This window comes from Astatotilapia calliptera, chromosome 12, assembly GCF_900246225.1.
Source record: "Astatotilapia calliptera chromosome 12, fAstCal1.2, whole genome shotgun sequence".
NCBI classification, from domain to species: domain Eukaryota; kingdom Metazoa; phylum Chordata; class Actinopteri; order Cichliformes; family Cichlidae; genus Astatotilapia; species Astatotilapia calliptera.
The window spans coordinates 15,209,131-15,230,345 of NC_039313.1; the positions used below are offsets into that span (position 1 = coordinate 15,209,131).

General features: G+C 40.9%; 1 protein-coding gene across 2 annotated transcripts; it reads right to left on the reverse strand.

Moving 5' to 3' along the window:
• Positions 1-3,270: 3,270 nt before the first annotated feature.
• Positions 3,271-19,072, reverse strand: LOC113033624 (mothers against decapentaplegic homolog 4-like). 2 transcript variants are annotated; one of them, XM_026187609.1, is made up of 10 exons: positions 18,777-19,072; positions 17,398-17,756; positions 14,127-14,301; positions 13,316-13,573; positions 13,056-13,160; positions 12,910-12,960; positions 11,525-11,708; positions 8,470-8,638; positions 8,209-8,347; positions 3,271-6,266 (listed from the first exon to the last, which is right to left on the reverse strand). In XM_026187609.1, exons 2-10 carry the CDS (start codon positions 17,635-17,637, stop codon positions 6,055-6,057), a joined length of 1,533 nt encoding a protein of 510 aa, XP_026043394.1. In that variant the 5' UTR covers positions 17,638-17,756; positions 18,777-19,072; the 3' UTR covers positions 3,271-6,054. The 2 variants fall into 2 exon arrangements, with proteins under 2 accessions (XP_026043394.1, XP_026043393.1); XM_026187608.1 differs by lacking the exon at positions 18,777-19,072 and adding an exon at positions 18,100-18,306.
• Positions 19,073-21,215: the final 2,143 nt, after the last annotated feature.

Sequence of the window (21,215 nt, forward strand, 5' to 3'; positions counted from 1 at the left end):
TCGACTTTCCTCTCACCTTCTCATCTCAAATCGTAGCTTTAAATATCTGTGTCTTTAGACTAGTACAGGACAGAATGAGCTCACGGACACTTTTAAAAGGGGGAAGCACTGGAACGAGTTCAGCTCGGACTGCGCTCGCACTACATTAGGTCAGTGCTGTCTCTCTGGTGTGTGGACACTGGATTGCAGTCCCTCTAGCATTCCAGCTGTAAACAGTATTTTGGGAGTTTTTACACAGCTTTGCTCCGTTTCTTTTTAATATCCATCATCTTGGCTTTCATAACAAAATGCAACCAAACAAGTCCTGCTTCTGCCCCCCTCTTTGGGTCATCCATCCGTCCCGTTGTATTCTCAGCTCTACGATGAGCCGATCTCCTTTTAGTCTTTCTCTCTCTGAGGGAATGCAATACACTGTCGGCCCTCAGTTTATCGATATGAATCTATTTACATTTTTGTGTATGTATTATATAATGTTACTGTTAATGACTGATAAATATACAGAACTTATTTTTATTTTGTTACATTTCATATATACATAAATATATATATCTTTAAAATGTTTACAATAAGATTTTTGTAAAAAAATGTTTCTTTTTTTTCTTTAATTTTCTGAGTGATTAGGTGAACGAAGAGTTGGAAACACAGACATGTTTCCACGCAGGAGAGTGTCAGTGCTGTCTGCTTGTAGTCTAGGTATTAGTTTACAGTATTGATCATAATAGTATTGATAGCTGCCGTTTAAACCTAGTGGAAAATGGAATGTGCATCACGAGCATGTCTTCATAATTTACCGCCAATGTAAAGCATCACACTGCAACTGTAAAAAGGCCAAGGATCCAAGCTGCCTGTCATGTCTGTACACCACCAAATTAAGAACGGTATACTATTAAAATGTATCTTAGATTATCTCTATATAAATACATATATTGTTAAGCTGTACCAACAGTTCAAAGTATTTGCTAATTTTACTACTTTTGTTATGTATATGTAGGGGGAGTCTTATGGCATATAAATTCTTTCAAATTGAGTCAGGAGTTTAAAAGCAGACTATATTTTATAACGGCCTTTTAAGTTATTGTGGCCAAAGCACTGATATTATATATTTGCTGTAAAGAGAATTTAAGAGTTTTATTTTTCTGATATTAAAGTTACTTAATAAAGACTGTTTCATTTTAAGCCATGCCAGACTGCTGTCATTTTTTTCTTTTCATATTTCCCGTGGGATTGTTTTCACGAGGAGTTCAGATTTCATCAGAATTACAACATACGGGAGGATGTTTTTTGCGATTGAGTGGGAAGGTTCAGGTGAAATTTTAAGTTATTATCTCAAAAGTTCAACTCAGACTTCTAAGTAAGTTGAAATTTTGGAACGCTAACCTTGAAACTCTTATGAGAAGGGTTTGTTTTGTTTTTTTTTTCCCCACCAGTGGCAGAAATAAGCTTTCATTTTAACAGGTATTCCTGACGAAAGCAGCACCACACTCCTCACTAGTGAGCATTAATGTCCCTCAGGACCTGCAAAAATTGAATTATTGGATCAAGATTGCAGAAAAAAGAACGATGCAAAGTGCAGCCTTTGAAAAAAATATTGATATGGAGTTGGGTAAGCGTTAAATAGCACGAGGACTTTGTTCTTTGAATTCTGCTGCTCAGACTAGGGTGAAGTTAGAAATTGTGATTAGAAATTCCAGTTTGGAAACACAGCACATAGTTGTTGTTTTTGGTTTTTTTTTATAGATTCAATAATTTGCCGCTCATCATCTCTGTAGATAAAGCAAAAAAATAGAAATACAGTGTGTGTCAGTGTTGGAGCGTTTTTTACATCCATTTTTTTATGGCTTTCTCTACATTACTTTTTCCATATGCTTTACAGTAGCCGTAGGGATTTTTGTACTTGTGTTTCTTTTATTTATTTCACACCACTCAAATATCCAGCCTTGTACAGAAAGAAATCAGATATTAGAGGCAGCACGACTGAACGTAAGATGTACACGACTGCTAACGGTTTTCATCAGGCAGTAAATTTGAAAAAGCCCACCCACATGTGCCTTCTATTCTTTTTAATTAAACATCAGCTGAAGTGCACGTTGTTCTGCTGGTATTATAAAGAATGTGTGTATTTACAGAATGCTTGTTGCCCCAGAGGTTTTGAGCTGTGACAGTTGGAAAACTACACGTGTAAATAAGGCAGGGTCTGCTGTGTCCTCTGACCTCATGGATGTCCTTTAAAAATCATTTTCTTGATTTGTTGTCCAAATGTCTTCTGTGACAAACGAACATGGAAAAAAATGGGTGCAACAGAGCAAAAAGAAGAATGAGGGGAGATATGAAATATAGCAAAAGTGCATTTGAATGAGGGGGTGGGGTCAATATTTACCCACTTTTCTTTGCAAAGGGCATCTCCAGGACACAGGTGGGATTCAGGTATGGGCTCTGAGTGGATGGGGTATTGAAAATCTTCTTTGTTGAAGTCATTTTTTTGTTGATTATATGCTTTAACTTGTTACAGCAAAAGATAAAACTGTTCTTTATCTTTAGATGTCTTCTTGTGTTAAAACTTCTACCACCCTGACTAAAGCACAAGTCCCAGCAGAGGAAAATCAGCCCCAAAGCATAACGCTGCCACCGTGATCATGATGTCCCGGTGATGTGCAGTGCTGTAGGAATTATGGCTACAAAGTTCAACATGGCCCCACATGCTTTTTAATAACCTGGTGTACACGGTTGCAAAACGTATTCAGGGTTGGATGGTTCATGTCTTGCCACTACAGCCCATTTAGTACACGACCATTGCTCGCCAGAAATTCCTGCAGCTCCCCTAATGCTGCTGTAGGCCTCTCAGCAGCCTCCAGACCAGTTTTCCCATCAGTTTTGGAGGGATATCCAGGTCTTGGTTGTGCCATATATATGTGTCTCCAATGATCGTGTGCCATGGCATACCCACGCACCCTTCTCTTGATTGATATATTTTTCATTACTTGTTTTATAAAACATTTGTCTCAACTCTTCTTTGTACACTTAAATCACCTCTTAAGATCAGAGGAATTATCAAAAGTGGAGCCAGTAAAAGTAGCAGCACTGAAACAGACATCAGCTGAGCTTTTCAATCCTTTGTTCTTTGTTGAAATTCAAAGTGTTCTTCTAACTTTAACTTGAGCTCTGGTGTAATTGTACACTCCCGTGTGTCTATCCAGGCCTTTTCATTAAGGATCACCTCATTTAATAATTGCTTTCTTATGTTGCTGTGAAAAAAAAGAACAGGACACTGTGTAGAGAATATCAGGCCATTTTTAATTATAGACTCTCACATAAGAAATACAGGTAAACTTTATATCTGCAATTTGTCATAGTAGTCAGCATCAACTCATCTGAGCTGTCTTTTGGCTCCTATAATAACCGCAAGTTATATAAAAACATCTGTCCACCTTAACATCATATAACGGACTCTATTCTTCAGCATAAATTCTCTATCCTGTTTCCTGCCATGCAATAGATTAGATCCATAATAAGAAGTGTCAAGATTTTAACATTTTTGAACACAGCTCTTCAAAATGATGGTGACATAATGCAAACAGGGATGAGGAAAGCAAACCACGGCTTAGTTATGGTTACTTGTTGGGTTGTGAAGATCCCTGTGAACAAAGAATAAAAGGACAGACGGACATTCGTGAAGAAAAATCCTTTTCATGAAGCTATAACTGAGCGGAAGTTTGTGTGTTAAAATAACAAGCGTGAGTTGATGGTTGCGAGTGATCAACATGTGACAACTTGCATCAAACAGTGCAACAGAATCCATCAGACGCGCTTTTCTTGACTAGTTTGTCACACTTCACCCGTTTCAGGTTTCAACCTGCAAGCGAAGTGGTCGTTTATTAGAGGTGGACCGCTAATAACCAGAGATTTATGTCTTTAAGGTGCCTTTTTTTAATAGGACGTGCTAAAATTTTTACATGAATTCATTAGATCATTTGAGTAAGTTACGTCTATGCAGATTCCGTCTATTTGCCTTTACTACAACACACAAACATCAGTACACAGCAGGTGCTGGTTTCTACTCTCTTCTGATGATAATTTGCATGTAATGCAGAGCAAATGAATCACTCCATTTTAAAAAGGGCTTTCTTTGACATTAAAATTCATGCAAACACTGACATGCATTTCGAAAGCAAAGTTATTTACATGGATTAAAGAGGAAAACAAAACTGCAAATCAAAAGAAGAGGAAAAAAAGTCTGATAAGCCAAAAGAAAAACTAAGATGTGTTTAAATGAAAAGTGAGAGGGCAAAAGGTGTCCCAATGCTGCATACAGTATGTTTTCATTACAAAGCATCACACGATGCTGCCTGATCACAGCCCTGCGTTAGCTGTAAACCAGCCTATTTGCTCTACTGTTCATTCGCCACCTCAAAACAATGGTTATTGAATTAAATCGAGGAAATAAAGTAAAGTGCTAAAAATTTACAAAGAAAGGTAACAAAAATAAAACCAAGAAAATATATCAATATTGCTGTTAACCGCCTTAAACTCTCCTTCTCTTTGTGGGTAAACTACACACAGGTGACCTGGATAAGTGGGCTGCAAGTCATAAGGTATTTAAGTGCAATTAGGTCTAGGCCTTTAAAATCCAATTAAAGAAACCTCAGCTAACAGAGGTTGAGAAACAGCTGCCAGTGACTGGACTTTCATGCTGTCATGATCACACATTTATACCGTTTCTCAGTATTTATCGCTTTGGTTTGCCAAAACAAAGCCTGCTCATTATTCTGCAAGCACATCACAGATAAAAATTTGCAGTCTGCCTCTGCTCTGCTCATCTTATCGTACCCAAAGAATCTCAGCTTTTCTCTTTGTGTTCTCAGCACAAAAGTGAGGAGGTACAGAGCGCGAGTATCATGGTGGCATTATGGAGGGTGTATCTGAAACCGATGGGAGGCGACCATGGTTTAAAAGAAGACTGAATGATCATCTACAAAGGCCTCTTGCCAGAAATGAATCATTTGTGTATGCTTATGTGAATTTTGTTATGTGCAGTGTGTGTCTGGTGTAAAGCATGTTGTAACGCTGGTTTTGAAGTGCTAAGCTAACAAACGTTATTACTTATTTTTCAGTTATTCTTGAGACACCAAACGTCTGCTGGGAAATCTTGACTCTGAGCTTTTGTACGAATGTTACTTTGACGCCCATCTAAATGCAACATCTAGCATGACAGAAGGCTCTTCTAGTATGATAAAACACCCCGCCACAAGATCTCCAATCCAGATGTTCTGCTCATTGCACAGAACACTGTATAATAACTGGTGAAACTAGGACATCAGGACACCCATGGGCACAGACTTGCACCTATCACTTGAAGTCCAAACCTGTACTTTGACAACACCACACCAAAAAGCAAACAAACAAAAAACCCCAAGTCCACAGAGATGTTTCAGTTAGGGAGCTGGAAGCAGTCTTGAGGCACGGGGGCATGTTGTTTTCTCCTGCAACATTTGTGGATGGGTGAGAATCGAGCTGGTGTTGAGGGGTTTCCCTCCTCTGAGTGTTGGGGGTGCTGCTGCTTTGCTATTCAGCCTGACAGCTGAATGAACCTGTGCCTTTCTCCAAGTGTAAAGCAGTCTGTAACAGTTTAAATAAAACTTGACACAACACAAACCAGTAATACACAGATGTTTTTGCCTGCGTGTGATTTTAATATCCGTCAGTAGTGGGGTGGTTGTGTTGGTGAACATTCCAGTTTAATGGGGTCTGCAGGTCAACCTTGTGCATGTTTGGTGATTTATACTTTGAAGCTGTGTGACTTTAAGCCATTCCAGTCATTCCAAATTAAAGCCATCTATCAAAAATGTGGATAAGCATTTTTAATAAACTGCTTCCGCTAATTTAGTGTCACGAGCTAAAGTTAGGGCCACAGTGCACAGAAGGTGCTTTAAACACACCTGGAAGTATTTATTCATGTGGGACAGCTTCAGTTTCACCTTCTCTACCCAAAACAATTCACAGAGGAAGACTTTCCATTGCCACTGTATACTGCAGCGACATGCTGCTGTTACAAAGATCTCAGTCGAGAGGCTGTGGGTCTGCTATAGGCATAGTGTGCAGAACCTCGTCCAGTAACTGCAGAGCTCTATGCAGGTGGATCTCAATCCAGCAGGGGGTCTCCTTGATGCTCTGGCGTGGGTAGTCAGGCCCCCAGCCTTTAACAAAGCTCATCCTGAGAATACATAACCTCCGCAGGTCGTCCACACCGATTCCAGCTGCTGCTGACAAACCTGACAGGAGACAGAAAGACACAATTAAAACCACTGTGACAAAAACAAACCAACCCAAAATGCATCCCTCAATCAGGCAATTTTCACAGATGAATTCGGGACAATGTTGGGAACAAGTCTAAAGTATCCATGTCTCTGTACCAGAGCACAGCAAGGGGGATAGTGTGCTTAGTACACAGCCTGCAGGAGGCCAGAAAACCACTAGCTGTAAACTCACTGGACTATCAGAAGCAATATCCCCAAAAACTCTATGAATAAAAGCAACCATAGAGAATTCAGTATCTGAGCTGACTATACAGTGGGGCAAAAAAGTATTTAGTCAGCCACCAATTGTGCAAGTTCCCCCACTTAAAATGATGACAGAGGTCAGTAATTTGCACCAGAGGTACACTTCAACTGTGAGAGACAGAATGTGAAAAAAAAAAAATCCATGAATCCACATGGTAGGATTTGTAAAGAATTTATTCGTAAATCAGGGTGGAAAATAAGTATTTGGTCAATAACAAAAATACAACTCAATACTTTGTAACATAACCTTTGTTGGCAATAACAGAGGTCAAACGTTTACTATAGGTCTTTACCAGGTTTGCACACACAGTAGCTGGTATTTTGGCCCATTCCTAGCATGATCTTTCCACCCCCATGCTTCACAGTAGGTATGGTGTTCTTGGGATGCAACTCAGTATTCTTCTTCCTCCAAACACGACGAGTTGAGTTTATACCAAAAAGTTCTACTTTGGTTTCATCTGACCACATGACATTCTCCCAATCCTCTGCTGTATCATCCATGTGCTCTCTGGCAAACTTCAGACGGGCCTGGACATGCACTGGCTTCAGCAGCGGAACACGTCTGGCACTGCGGGATTTGATTCCCTGCCGTTGTAGTGTGTTACTGATGGTGACCTTTGTTACTTTGGTCCCAGCTCTCTGCAGGTCATTCACCAGGTCCCCCCGTGTGGTTCTGGGATCTTTGCTCACCATTCTCATGATCATTTTGACCCCACGGGATGAGATCTTGCGTGGAGCCCCAGATCGTGGGAGATTATCAGTGGTCTTGTATGTCTTCCATTTCCTGATGATTGCTCCCACAGTTGATTTTTTCACACCAAGCTGTTTGCCTATTGTAGATTCACTCTTCCCAGTCTGGTGCAGGTCTACAATACTTTTCCTGGCGTCCTTTGAAAGCTCTTTGGTCTTGGCCATGGCGGAGTTTGGAGTCTGACTGTTTGAGGCTGTGGACAGGTGTCTTTTATACAGATGATGAGTTCAAACAGGTGCCATTCATACAGGTAACGAGTGGGGGACAGAAAAGCTTCTTACAGAAGACGTTACAGGTCTGTGAGAGCCAGAGATTTTCCTTGTTTGAGGTGACCAAATACTTATTTTCCACCCTAATTTACGAATAAATTCTTTACAAATCCTACCATGTGGATTCATGGATTTTTTTTTCACATTCTGTCTCTCACAGTTGAAGTGTACCTCTGGTGCAAATTACTGACCTCTGTCATCATTTTAAGTGGGGGAACTTGCACAATCGGTGGCTGACTAAATACTTTTTTGCCCCACTGTATCAAACAGTTGTGTTCTTCTGTTCACCTCCGTCAGGTAATATCCAGGAAAAGTCTTCAGGTGAGCTTACAAGTGATTCTCATCAACTACAAGTGAAGCTATTTATTAAACTTAATAGTAAGGACATTTTTAAATCAAAATATGTTTTTCAGATGATTGTTTTTCTTATACTTAGATGACAGTAAACTCAATATTGTGAGGTTTTGGATGTACAGACACTCAGCTTATGTCTATATGAAAAGTAACACATCCAAAGATTTCCAGCTTCAGTTTTAGAGTGGGGTAGTCAAGACTCTACTGAGCAGGAGTCCATAAAATCATTTTGATTTAATTTCTGTTCATAGCATCAGTATTTGCAGTTGCTATATCTTACTAATAGCAGGAGCTATCCCTCCTACTGATCCAGGTCCAGGTATATTTCCAGCCACAGCTGCTGCTTGAGCTGCTGCTGCTGCTTGAGCCGTAGCAGCCTGCTGTTGCATCTGTCTGTGGCACTGACGCAAGTCGAATACCTGGTGGGACAGACGACACTCTGAATACTGTTTTTATTTACATTTCTCAAACCAAAATATATGAAAGCTGACAAGTTTATTACACAGGAAAAATTGCTGTGGACTGAAACCTGTGGCCTCACCTTGATGTAAGCGCTGGGGTAGATTTTGTGAACTGCGTCACCGGGGGCTCGGCCCGCCTCTCTGTCCAGGTAGTAACTCTGAACAAACACAGCATGGTCACTGAGGCATCGCACCCACACATCTCCCTCGCCTTTACACTCCAGCTGGACCCCTTTACCAATGTGTAGTCTGTCAGAAAAGAAGGAAAACATGAGAAAGAGAATGAACTGGAGTGACTTTCTCCAAAACATGGTGTGCACTTCCTATAAATGTCAGCTTTGCACTCAGAAATTACACATAAACAAGGCCTTGATCCATAGATCATTTCAAAGGTAAACACACAATGTGACTGTCATTTTTGATGTGGACACATATTTACACAAAACAAACAGCAATTCCAAAATCTACTTTCATTCAGCCTCAGAGGTAAATGTTTGAAATTATTCCAGTAAAATTCATGTTTATAGGAGACTCCAGCTGCCTCCTCTGATATTCCTCTATTATGCAACTCCTCACTTCTCTAAATCTATAGTTGAGGATGGCATGACCCACAGAACACCCATTGTCACATTTACAGGAAATACGCAAGTTGTCGCTTAAAATGTAGCAAAAAGTGCCAAACGTTATGTTTCAAGTCAAATGACTTCTCATGCCAGTAGAATAAAGGGTCTCTTTAAGTAAACAGGAAGGCATAAACGGAAGTTATAAGAAGAACAGATTCTTCTGAAATTTCTACCTACAGTCATGTGAAAAGACATTATTTTTCTCTTGGCAATCTTACTGCATCCATATGATTTAAGAGGGTACGTAGAAATTCATCAAATGGACTTTATTGTTTGATCACCAGCAAATGTGACCACCTTGACAAAAGCAGAAATTTTGGAGCATCCAGGTTTGTGACAAGACAATACTAAAGAGGACAGACATCAGCAGTGGTCTTAGAGAAACAATTACTGCTGTCCATCAATCTGGGAAGAGTTGGAGGGTCATTTCCAAACAAATTGAAGTTTGTCATTCTACAGTAAGAAAGACATTAACAAGTAGAAAACATTCAAGAGAGCTGCCAATCTTCCCTGGCCTCAAGGTCAATGCTCAGAGAAACTGCAAAAAAAATAAAACAAAACAAAAAACCCCACAAACATATCACTCATCTAAGCATGACGTTCAAAACAGTGTGGCTTGTATGGAAGTGCTGCCAGAAGAAAACATCTCTCTACAAAGAACACGGCAGCACGGATTCGTTTGCAAAGTTTTATATGAAAAAACTGCCAGATTTCTGGAAGATTGTCCTTTAGACTGTGGCTATAATCCACAGCACCACATTTGGCATAAAACAAACAACATATTAGCACAAATACCTCATAACAACTGTCAAGCACGGTGGTGGTCATGTGAGGATTTTGGTGTGTTTTGTAACCACAGGACCTGAGCACCTTGCTCTAAATGAGGCAACCATGAAATCTCCTGTATAGCAACGTATTCTAAAGTCAAAAGTGAGGTTATCAGTAGGACAACTACAGCTTGGCTAAAAGGTCGTCATGCAACAGGACAATGATCCCTAGCACAGCAGCAAATCTACAACAGCATGACTGAGATGTGGATTTGGCCCAGCCAAAGTCCAGACCTCAAGACCAATACTCAAGAAAACCAATACTTAAGAACACCATACTCAAGACCTGCTTTGACAGGACCTTTAGAGATCTACACATAAACAAATGGCCACAAATCACAATAAACCGAATCAAAGGTGTAAAGAAGAGCACGCCAAAATTACACAATGATGTAAGAGACTGATTAAGTCACACAGAAAATGATTACTTTGAGTTATTGCTGGTAAAGGTGGTTTGCTGGTAAACAGTTGACTGGTGTGGTGCATTTGGTTTTTCACGTGGCTGTATGTAACATATGGTACTGTTCAGTTTCAAACATTTAACCAAAACTGATACAACTAATCTGTAAAAAATAGGGATGGGTATCGTTTAGGTTTTATCCGATACCGGTGCCAAATCGGTACTTTTGAAACTGTGCCGGTGCTCAAACAGTGCTCAAAGAATGGAGAACACCAACTTTGTCCAAAAACCTCTCATGTTCAGCTTTTTTTTTTGTAAAAAGATAACAATATTAGCCTTTTCTGCAGCTATGGGGCATATATGGTATCACTCTTGGCTGGAAGCAGTGCTTAAACAATGGAAAAAACACAAACTTTGTCCAAAAACCTCTCATGTTTAACTGTTTTCCACTTTTTCTTTGGTCATTTTAGCCTTTTTGGCCAGGGTGAAGGGAGTATCTGCCATCAAACAAGAAGACAGCCGCATGTAGCTATGATGATGTTTGCTAGTTCACCTTACCTGCATTAATGTAATAACGTGGTTAGCCTACTCAACGTAAATTACACACGAACAACATTAAGCTACTCACGCAGAGAAGAACGGCTGCTGCTGCATCATCATCAGTCATCATTTCTGCTACACTGGCAGGGCTAGGGGCCAGGACTCTATTCTTCGGGTTTTTGGGGGATGTTGCTCTGGGTCCGATAACAGGCAACCCACCCGCAGTAGATGTGCACGGAGTGAGGTCTCGCAGCAAGCTATCAAATACGGCGCATTTCTCGGCTTAAAAAAAAAAAAAAAAAAAAAACCTCTATGCGTCGCCAGGTGTTTCATTGGATTTGAGGTGTTACCTCCTTTGACAGTATCACAGTATCAGCTTAAAGCACTTGTTGCAGGCTGCTGAGTTTGCATATTTTGCTGTGAAGTACAGCCATACATTTGACCGCTTCGCCTTGGGCATTTTAATCTGTAGCTCTGCTCTAAAAGAACGTACGTACCTGGACCCGCCTACTATCCTCGGAAACGTAAAATGATTGGCTAGAATCTAAAGTGTATCACAGCTCAGGAAAAAAAAAAGCACCGAAATGTGCGCTGCTTTTCGGTCTGGTTACTACCGTTTATGTCAGAACCGGTGCTATTTTACCCATCCCTAGTAAAAAAACAATACAAAACAAACAAACAAACAAAAACGCAAACCAAGCAAAACACGTTAAAATCTCAGTTCATTATTCTTGTTGGTGCCTACCTTGCTCTCTCGATAGCCTCAGTGCGATGTACATTACTGAGCTGGCCCAAACAGAACCTGTCACCGCCTGAGGGGTCCACATAGCCATCTACAGTCACTATGGGGCACGAGGAAGGCACTTTAAATGTCTCCCCAACCTGAACATCCATCTCAAAGTAGGCAATGGAACACCAGTAGTCAGGAGCTGAAACAGAGGGTAAGAAGATCTCAATAATTTCACATCAATAGAAATAAACCAGTTAATCCTCAAGGCTACATAAACTTTCTTATCTTTGAGTTATATATGTATACCGTAATTGTCGGGCTATAAGCCGCTACTTTTTGCGCAAGCTTTGAACCCTGCGGCTTTTAGTCAGGTGCGGCTTTTCTATGGATTGTCCATGATTTTTGTCATATCGTAAGACGATTTGTTTTGTTTGTTCCGCTGTTGTACGGCACTACGTTGCCTGGCGGAAGGATCGGGGTTCAAGAGTGGTATGTTGGTCACATGTCCGTCCGCCAGGCAACATAGTGCCGTACAAGTAGCGCGAAAAACAAACTTCAAAGTAGCGCTACGCGTTCAGCGGGAGTCGTGGATGATGAGCGGCGATAAACTTGCGAAAAGCAAGTTGTGCTCAACTCTACCGGTGGATTCTGACAGCGTGGAAAAGTGTGAAAACATCCACGATCACCAACGGATTTCGAAGGGCTGGACTGCTGCATGATGAAGAGGAGGACACCGCCACGGCCCTTCAGAGGGTGTTCGACTCCGACACTGACAATGAGGATTATCTTTGGTTTTGAAAGTGACAACGAAGGAAAGAAGCTGAGAGTGGATGACGAAGCCATCCTGAGCCTGTTCGTTTCCGACACTGGAGAAGAGGACTTTGGTGGTTTTAGTGCGCAGGAAGATGGTGGTGAATGACTGACTTTTCTTCTTGTTAAAGCTGTGTCACTGCACCTGAGCCTAAAAGGTAGTCTGAATCTATTTTTCTGGTGTGCTGTAGGTTACTGTTATGTACTACATGTGCAAATATGTACCCATAACTTGTTTTTCAAAATATTAATAAAAGGGGTGTGTCTCCAAACAGCCATCTCTTTCCTGACAATTCGCTTTGTGCATATTCTCTTACATATGATAAGTCAACATTGAAACACCTGCGGCTTTTAGTCAGGTGCGGCTAATGTATGTACAAAACAGGATTTTCCCCTGATTTTAGCTTGTGCGGCTAATATTCAGGTGCGCTTTGTAGTCCGGGAAATACGGTATATAAATCTATAATGAAAGAAAAACCAAACTACATTTTACATTTATAAAAGTGTGATGCTTTCAAATCAGACTTTCTATTGTATTCACCCCTGAAACAGGGTTTGTGTATTTGGGTGGGTGGGCTGCGTTTCCTCACCTGGATGATTGGATATAGGAGGCTGAAAGGCGAGCTCATTGTGCACTGGCCCTGAGAAAGAGAGAGATGTCAGCAATCACCTGCTCTGCAAAGAAAAGTCTGTGATTTTATAAACAGTTACAGCTGTAGTGTCAGTGTGTACCTACAGTAGTGTGCTGGATGTGGTATAGGAGGGTGATGCTGTAGATGCCCGTTGCTGTGGTGGGGTATGGTGGGAGTGAAGCCGTTCCTGGGCCAGGCGGAGGTGGGATCTGAGGAGAGAACGAAAGTCAGATCTGAAGCTGGACAGACAAAGACAAGGAACTCCAAAAAGTGCAACACACTTTCAAAGACGAGAAGCAGACTGTATGAAACATTCACACTGACAAGCAAGTTTACGAGGTGATGTTTTATGACTGTATCTTACTGCCTGATCCAGCAGCAACAGCAGGAAAGGATGCCGTTGAGGCAGAGGTGGAGGGCTCAGGGGGCGGGAGCAGAGTTGGAGTTGGAAATGATTCCGACGGTGGTGGCCGACTACTGGTTGGGGGATGCTGGATGGTCTGAAGGGAGTGGCTGCCATCAATGGAGGACACACTCTGCTGTCCGTCAAAATCAAACTCATCCTTAACGATCATGGATGAGCTGTGCCCGGCGGAGCTGTTTATGGTCAGTCCTGATAAGTCTGCACACCGAGAGAAAGGACAGGTGGAACAGGTCACTGGCAGCACCAGATGCTCATGGGTATGCAGATGTGTGTAAATATCACAACACTTAAGGCGGCAAAGCAGCTGTCAAACTACAATCTGTGTTACAGACCAGAGTTATTATAGTTTTGTGTTTTTTTTTTAATTAAATTTTGATTCTTGTTTTTGATTCAGTTTAGTTTTTATTTTTGAAAATGTTTAGTTTGGGCTTATTTTTGTATTAGTTTCAGTTTTAAAATATTATCATATGTAGGGCATATGTTAGAGACAATATTAGAAAATCAGCACAGGTATTACAATAAACACATAACCTTTTATCCATCAATACCTCATCAGGCAAGTATTACCTTTTTTTTTTTTTTTTTTTTTTTTTAAACAAAACTACCAAATGAATGAATAAAAGCGAAATGCTTCACAGTAACTTTGTACGTCCACAAATGTGTTTTATTAACTGTTGGTAGCCAAATTTGTAACTCAGATTATAACTGGATCAACTGCAAATCTTAAATGAACCTCACCAACATTACTCACCTATACCAGGAGACACCACCCTCTCATAGTGATAGGGGTTCACGCACACACAGTCACACTTGAGGTCAAAGGCAAACTGGCAGTATTTCACGTGCTTCAGTTCATTCTTATGCAGGTCAGGCCAGCGCCACAGCCGTGCATAGATTACATGAGGGAAGCCTTTACGTCCAGCCACCTGGGAACAATGAGAAACAGAAAACAGAGTTAATTCATTTATATTCTTGCTGCAGAAAAGAACGCCTATTGTCAACTTTTGTGTAGCTCATTGATATTTCTCAAACGGAAACCGATGTTTTAATAGTTTAACTGTATATAATATCTGTAAATACAATACCATTGCATTTATGTGTCACAAATTATTATGAATGCAAACAAAGAAAAAAAAAAAGGAAAACAAAATCATTGACAATTAACAATGTCAAATAAATGAAGGTACCGTAATTGTCGGGCTATAAGCCGCTACTTTTTGCACAAGCTTTGAACCCTGCGGCTTTTCTATGGATTGTCCATGATTTTTGTCATATTGTAAGACGATTTGTTTTGTTTGTTCCGCTGTTGTACGGCACTACGTTGCCTGGCAGAAGGGCATGCGATCAGACACACAGTATCGGGGTTCAAGAGTGGTATGTTGGTCACATGTCCATCCGCCAGGCAACATAGTGCCGTACAAGTAGCGCGAAAAACAAACTTCAAAGTAGCGCTACGCGTTCAGCGGGAGACGTGGATGACGAGCGGCAATAATCTTGCGAAAAGCAAGTTATGCTCAACTCCACCGGTGGAATCTGACAGCGTGGAAAAATGTGAAAACGAAGGAAGGAAAGCTGAGAGTGGATGACGAAGCCACCCTGAGCCTGTTCGTTTCCGACACTGGAGAAGAGGACTTTGGTGGTTTTAGTGCGCAGGAAGAAGAGAAAGATGGTGAATGACTGACTTTTCTTCTTGTTAAAGCCGTGTCGTTGCACCTGAGCCTAAAAGGTAGTCTGAATCTATTTTTCTGGTGTGCTGTAGGTTATTGTTATGTACTACATTTGTTACTCATTTATGAAGCACAGTACATGTTTCGTACTTGTAATTACCGCTACTTGTACATATACCTAAAAAGTTATGCAAATATGTACCCATAACTTGTTTTTCAAAATATTAATAAAAGGGATGTGTCTCCAAACAGCCATCTCTTTCCTGACAATTCCCTTTGTGCATATTCTCTTACATATGATAAGACAACATTGAAACACCTGCGGCTTTTAGTCAGGTGTGGCTAATGTATGTACAAAACAGGATTTTCCCCTGATTTTAGCTTGTGCGGCTAATATTCAGGTGCACTTTGTAGTCCGGGAAATACGGTACATACAACCTAAAGTAAGGCATAAAAATTTCCTCTTTTTTTCTTGGAAGTCCTTCTTACATTAGCAGGAGGCAAAAAGAGTTCTGACTGGATGAATTACCATTAGGTTAGGGCTGCCACAAACGATTATTTTGATAGTCGACTAGTCACCGATTATTTATGCGATTAGTCGACTAATCAGATCATCATCCACTGGACGTAAAACTACAGCTTATTGCACCAGCAGCATCTGCTCTTATATAACTATCATTAGCTTACAGCTTGAAGCTTTTAAGGTGCTAACTAAAAATAAAGACAAGATGATAGTTTATTCAATTTTAATGAAATTTGCAGATTGTTTCGGTGAAGTTTAATGAACTCCTTGCTATCTAAAATATAACAGGACAACGGAGTATATTCTCCAGCATCTCACACTTGTGATAATCAGCTGTCTGCTTGACGTTTATTCAGCTGTGTAAAACTATAACTTTAATCTCAGACAAACCGATTTACTCAGGAACAAATAAAATACAAAAAAAAAAAAAAGCCAAACAACAACATTTTTAATTTATCTAAGTGACTCATATATATTTAACCTGAGTAGCGAAAGACGGCGGTGGGTTAGAAAACAATTTGCCGGGAGTCCGGTGTTCTCACCGCGCTAGTGAGCCTAGCCTCCGGCTAGCTATCGAGCTAGTGGGTAACAGACGTCTCCGAAAACGTCGGAGCGCTTTTGAAAATATGTGGTGTCCTGATAAACTGAGCCGATATTTGAGGTTTACACAGCTACATTCTCGGCTGAAAATATGTTAAACGTTTATTTTCTGACCCAGAAAGAATAATAAGAGTAACATTAAAACTAACTAGCTGCCGCCATTGTTGGAAACTAAGCTGGGCCGCGCTATGATTTCTGGGACACAGCTGCTTCTTCTTCTTCTTCGGGGTTTAACGGCAGCTGGCATCCTTGTACATACAGTGCTGCCATCTTCTGTTTCAGTCCGTTATTACATTCTTAAATCCTGCTACTTATTCCTGCATCTTTTGGGATCTTACAAAGCTTCAAACGACGCGTCGACTATTAAATCAGTCGTCGACGATTTTGATAGTCGACGTAATCGTGACTAGTCGACAAATCGTGGCAGCCCTACATTAGGTATATGTTCACCTGTGTGTCGGCATGTTTAAACGTGCTAGTAAATGAGTGAGTATGTGTGTTTGTAAGCCTTTAAAAGAAAATGTGGCGGGTGCGCTCAAGAAAAGCGAGCATATCAGGATTCTCTGAGGTTTGCCCTGCACTTTGATGTGACGTTTCCTGCTGCAGATAACAGACGTTCTGATGGAGTAGATGTTAGCATACAGTTTAAAAGCCCTCGGGTCAGTGGATCAGCGTTTTATTGGCCCATGTATGTTTTTTATGGGCCTCTGGGGAAAAAGAATATATTCATGCAATTTTCAAACTTACATGATGACAGTGCAAAACCATGACATAGTCTCCACCGTGTTTTACAGATGGCTATAGATTTTCACTGTTGTACCTCTCTCCTGGTCTCATCTGTGTATATCAGTGACAATTTGATCCAAAAATATCAAATTAAGTTTCTTCCCTCTCACCTGTTGCCACTGATTTTCCGCCCTAGTTTCCCTTCCAGTGACACCATTTCTGGCAGATGGCTCATCTTAAGGGCCATTCCTTAGTTTAGTTTTAAGGCCTGCCACATATTTTGTCCTCCTCTTGTCCAGTTTCCTCAAATTTCTTTAAGAACTCACTGCACACCATGCTGAGATCTGCCAAATCTGTTGGATAATAGCTCTTTGCAAATTACCTTTGCGGTGCAGAAATACTATTTTTTTTCTGACAAGCGGTGCTATCTTTGGCAATTTTCATAGATGTGTAAAACCTCATGACCACTGATGTATTAAGCAGAAACAGCCTTTATATTTAAATACCTGCAGCCGTCCATCAAGTGTCCTCTGAATGGTCACACACTTGCTCGGGTGAGCCCCATTGGTGGTGATAGCTGTAATGAGAGAGTCAAGTTCGTCTTTTTTCTCCTTCAGCTTCTTCACCAAGCTCTCGATGGCGCGCTTGGCAAACGTCTCGCTCTCGCCGCCCTGCCTGTGACACATGAGGCTGTGTACAATGCTAAGGCAGGCATCATTGCTGGTAGGAGTGTTGGTGATGGACATCTCGGCTAATGTTTTTCCCACTGCGGCTTTTTGGCACGGTTTCACCTCATTGTCAAGATGTTAGGGCAGAGAGACTGTCACAGTTCAGCAGTGCTTCTTAATGAGACTGGTGACAAGCTCTGGAAGTAAAATGAAAAGCAAAAAAATAAAATCAGTTTAGCTGAAAAGCTGATTCAGCTTTTCAGTAATTTTGAAACCTCTAGAATAGATTATGGTGCTGCACAGCTCAGTAGGTAAATATAAAGACATAAGACAAAACATTTTAACAGCATTTTTTCCTGTTGAGTTACTGCCTTGTTAATTCAAAAGACAGATTAGCTTTCCAGGAAAACAAAACAACAACAACAAACAAACAGGATTTCTGTTTTGAGTCTGGGTGGCTGGCAGCAGGTGTGAACCAGAAACTCTAACCTTATAAAGAAAAAAGAAGTTTTTAGCCGCATAATGACAATGCTAGCTCACCAACAACCAAATGACATGTCGAAGCGGCCTTCCGTATATCCACAGCCGAGTTTAGAAACTCCCGTAGCTTTTTATTCGTGGGTAAAAATTAAGTTTGAGTTGTTGTGTTCGCTAGCTGCTCAGCTAACTAGCGGCGCCAGTCTGGCTGCCGCTTGTTCAGGAGGAAGCTTCAGGAAATTACTCCCAATTGACAGACATAACCGGAAATGCGCGCACAATCTCTTCAAAATTAAAGGTTGGGCACTCAACAATGGTTTGGTCTACAGGCGCATTAAAAGTTGGTCATACAAGCCACAAAGTATTATTTTCTTTTCAACACAAATTCAGAGGGATCAAAATATATATTAGGTGCATAGATTAATCGCCTTTGCCTGTAATTTTATTTTGATGTGCTTTCACGGATATAACTGCTTTAATTAAAGCCAACTCTCTTGTAGTTCTTGCTACCCGATACCAAAATATCAGCTAGCACAGATGACTGTTGATAGCAAACTACGTAGCGTGCAACCGTGAGGTTAGCAGACATGTTTGTTATTGTGGCAAGTTCCGCCGCACACGACATCAAGCAACAACGTGATCACTCACAAGTAGTAAAACACTCTTTGGTGAGTAAGGTCTTTGTAGTTTAAAAACACAAACTCGTTTTTAGTGTTTCAAACCTTCCACTTTACGCTTACCTGGAGTTAGCAGGTGTAGCGGCTAACAGACGAGCCCTGTCCCCAAGTAGCCGTGCCGACAGGGGCCAGCGATGGGTCTGTGCAGGTCCTGCACACCGCCTAGGTTATCCTTATAATTTCCAGCAGGTGTTTTAAGGAAAGACGGGGAAAAGCTCCGACGTCCGTAAACCCCTTCTTTATACTCTATAGAGTGAAGCGGGGATTAAATCAGAGTCAAATCTCAGATTTCGTGGAAACTCACGACTGGTCTGCTCACTCCTCTCTAACCATTTCCTTCAGTGGCGCGTTGCGCATGCGTAAAGAGCGCCAGCTCTCGTTCTCATAACTCATGATTTTAATTTTACTTTTAGCTGTATTAGTACACCTGCTGCTATTACAGATATTGTAACTAATTATTACTGCTGCAACTTCTCACTACATCAAAGACCTCATGATTTCTCTGAATGCATTTACTTTGCCTGCCCGTCTATTACTCTGACCTGCACCTGGCGTGTTTTCTCTCCGTTTTGAAAACTTTAAAGTAATATATTTACATTTCTTTCTGTGTCAGAAGAAGGCCCTACAGATATAGATGTTTTTTCCCCTTTTTCTTTCATATCATCAACTTTCTAATAAGTGGATGACCTGCTCTGTCTCCTGAGCTACAGCTATCCCAAAACCAAACCATTCTACCTTCGATATGGGGTATCTTGAAATTTTGGGGGTATTTCCACTGCACTAGAGTGCTTTAGAGGTGGTTTTCAACAGGTCTCCAGTATTTGCGTGATTCTGGACTGAAAGGTTTCAGATTATTTAGCTTTTGGGCAACAGTTAAGTTTGTGCCTATCTTTAAAACAAATGCTGCAAAACTCAGCTACAGATGAGAAAATACAGTAAAATACTTATATGAGATATAATTTTTATTTTATTATTTTTGTTAGATTGTCCTTGACTGAAATAGAACTTTATAAATCATACATTTCCTCAAGGTATGTTTGTATGCAGGATGGCTCTTTAAATAAGGATCATGTGGAAACATTTGTGCTCAGTCAATATTTGATACTGATACTGTCTAGTAAGAATATGTCAGTTTACACATTTCTGCTTTCTGCTGCGCTCTTTAGGGGTTGCCATAGTGGATCGTTTGCCTTCATTTCACCCCATCTCTGCCATCCTATTCTGTCCTCTGCATGTCCTCGTTCACTACATCCATGAATCTTCTTTGTGGGCTTCCTCTTCTCCTGCCTGGAAGCCCAGTATATCCACAATTCCTTCTCTCCACATATCCAAACCATCTCAGGCTTGCCCCCTTAACTTTGTTTCCAAATCGCTCAGCCTGAGCTGTCTCTCTCATATACTCATTTCTAATCCTGTTCACTCTAGTCACTCCCAGCGACAATTTCAGCACCTTCAACTCAGCCATCTCCAGCTCCACCTCCTGTCTCCAAAAAAAAAAACATAATAACAAGCCTTATTACCATCTTGTGACCCTTCCCTTGCTGCTATTCTCCTGTCACAAATCACCCCTGACACTGATCTCCACCCACTCTGCCTTGCCTCCCGAACACACCTTTCCCCTTCCTTTACCTTAGGTGAGTATTAGGACCACCACAGTGTTGGCCAACAACACTGGAGAGATGGAGACTGGTCCAGTATGGAAATCTCAGTTTTTTTGCTGGATGCCCTTCCACACTGTTGACGACTACTTTCCTTTTTTCACTCACAAGAAATAATAATAATAAAAAAAAAAAAAAAAACGAGACGAAAATTTTCTGGAGAGACGAGAGCCAATCAGAATTAATTAAGTTGTGTAGAGAGGCGGAACAAGTTTGGAAGTGATCCAAACAGAAGTAGTCTCTTGCTACAGCAAGGTTAGATGTGCATAATTTGATCTGCTGCTTACAAACAGGGTGCAGAAGCTCCCATGCACCCTGTTTCTCAGGAAAATGCGGCAAAATGTCAACGCCCGGGAGGAAGAGAAGAGCGGATGGGGACCAGGTAAATCTAAGAGACTGAAACCAGCAATAAAAGATTTACAAATACACACACCCATATGTTAGAAAGAAAGTTACCTGAGGGCCTAACATTTACAATGAGGCAAGAGGTCACTGTAATTACATATTTACATACAATCTAACACATACCTTACAATCTCTGTGTCATAGTGTTATATATCTTTAGTCAGTATAAACATTGTTAACACAGGGTTGCAGTTACTGCAAACACGATTCTCAGCAGAAGGAAATGTTTCGTATTGATCTTCCAGCGTTTAGTGAAACATGAAGGTTTTATTTTAGCTGCTCCTCCACAGCTGCTTATTTTATTTACACATTATTTTCCCCTCTGCGCTTAACGAGGTGCTAATTACAGACGTGAAAACATCTGCTGCGGTGTTTATTTGGGATGAAGAGTAGACGCTGTTTATCTTTGATGGCACGCTCATTTTACCCTCTTCACGTT

Excerpts from the sequence above, each read along its gene's own strand:
- LOC113033624 (XM_026187609.1), bottom strand. The coding sequence starts at position 17,637 with ATGTCCATCACCAACACTCCTACCAGCAATGATGCCTGCCTTAGCATT. Across the intron at positions 13,574-14,126 it reads GGTGGTGTCTCCTGGTATAG|ACTTATCAGGACTGACCATA; the intron begins GTGAGTAATGTT and ends CTCGGTGTGCAG. Across the intron at positions 11,709-12,909 it reads TCCTATATCCAATCATCCAG|CTCCTGACTACTGGTGTTCC; the intron begins GTGAGGAAACGC and ends CCTCTGTTTCAG.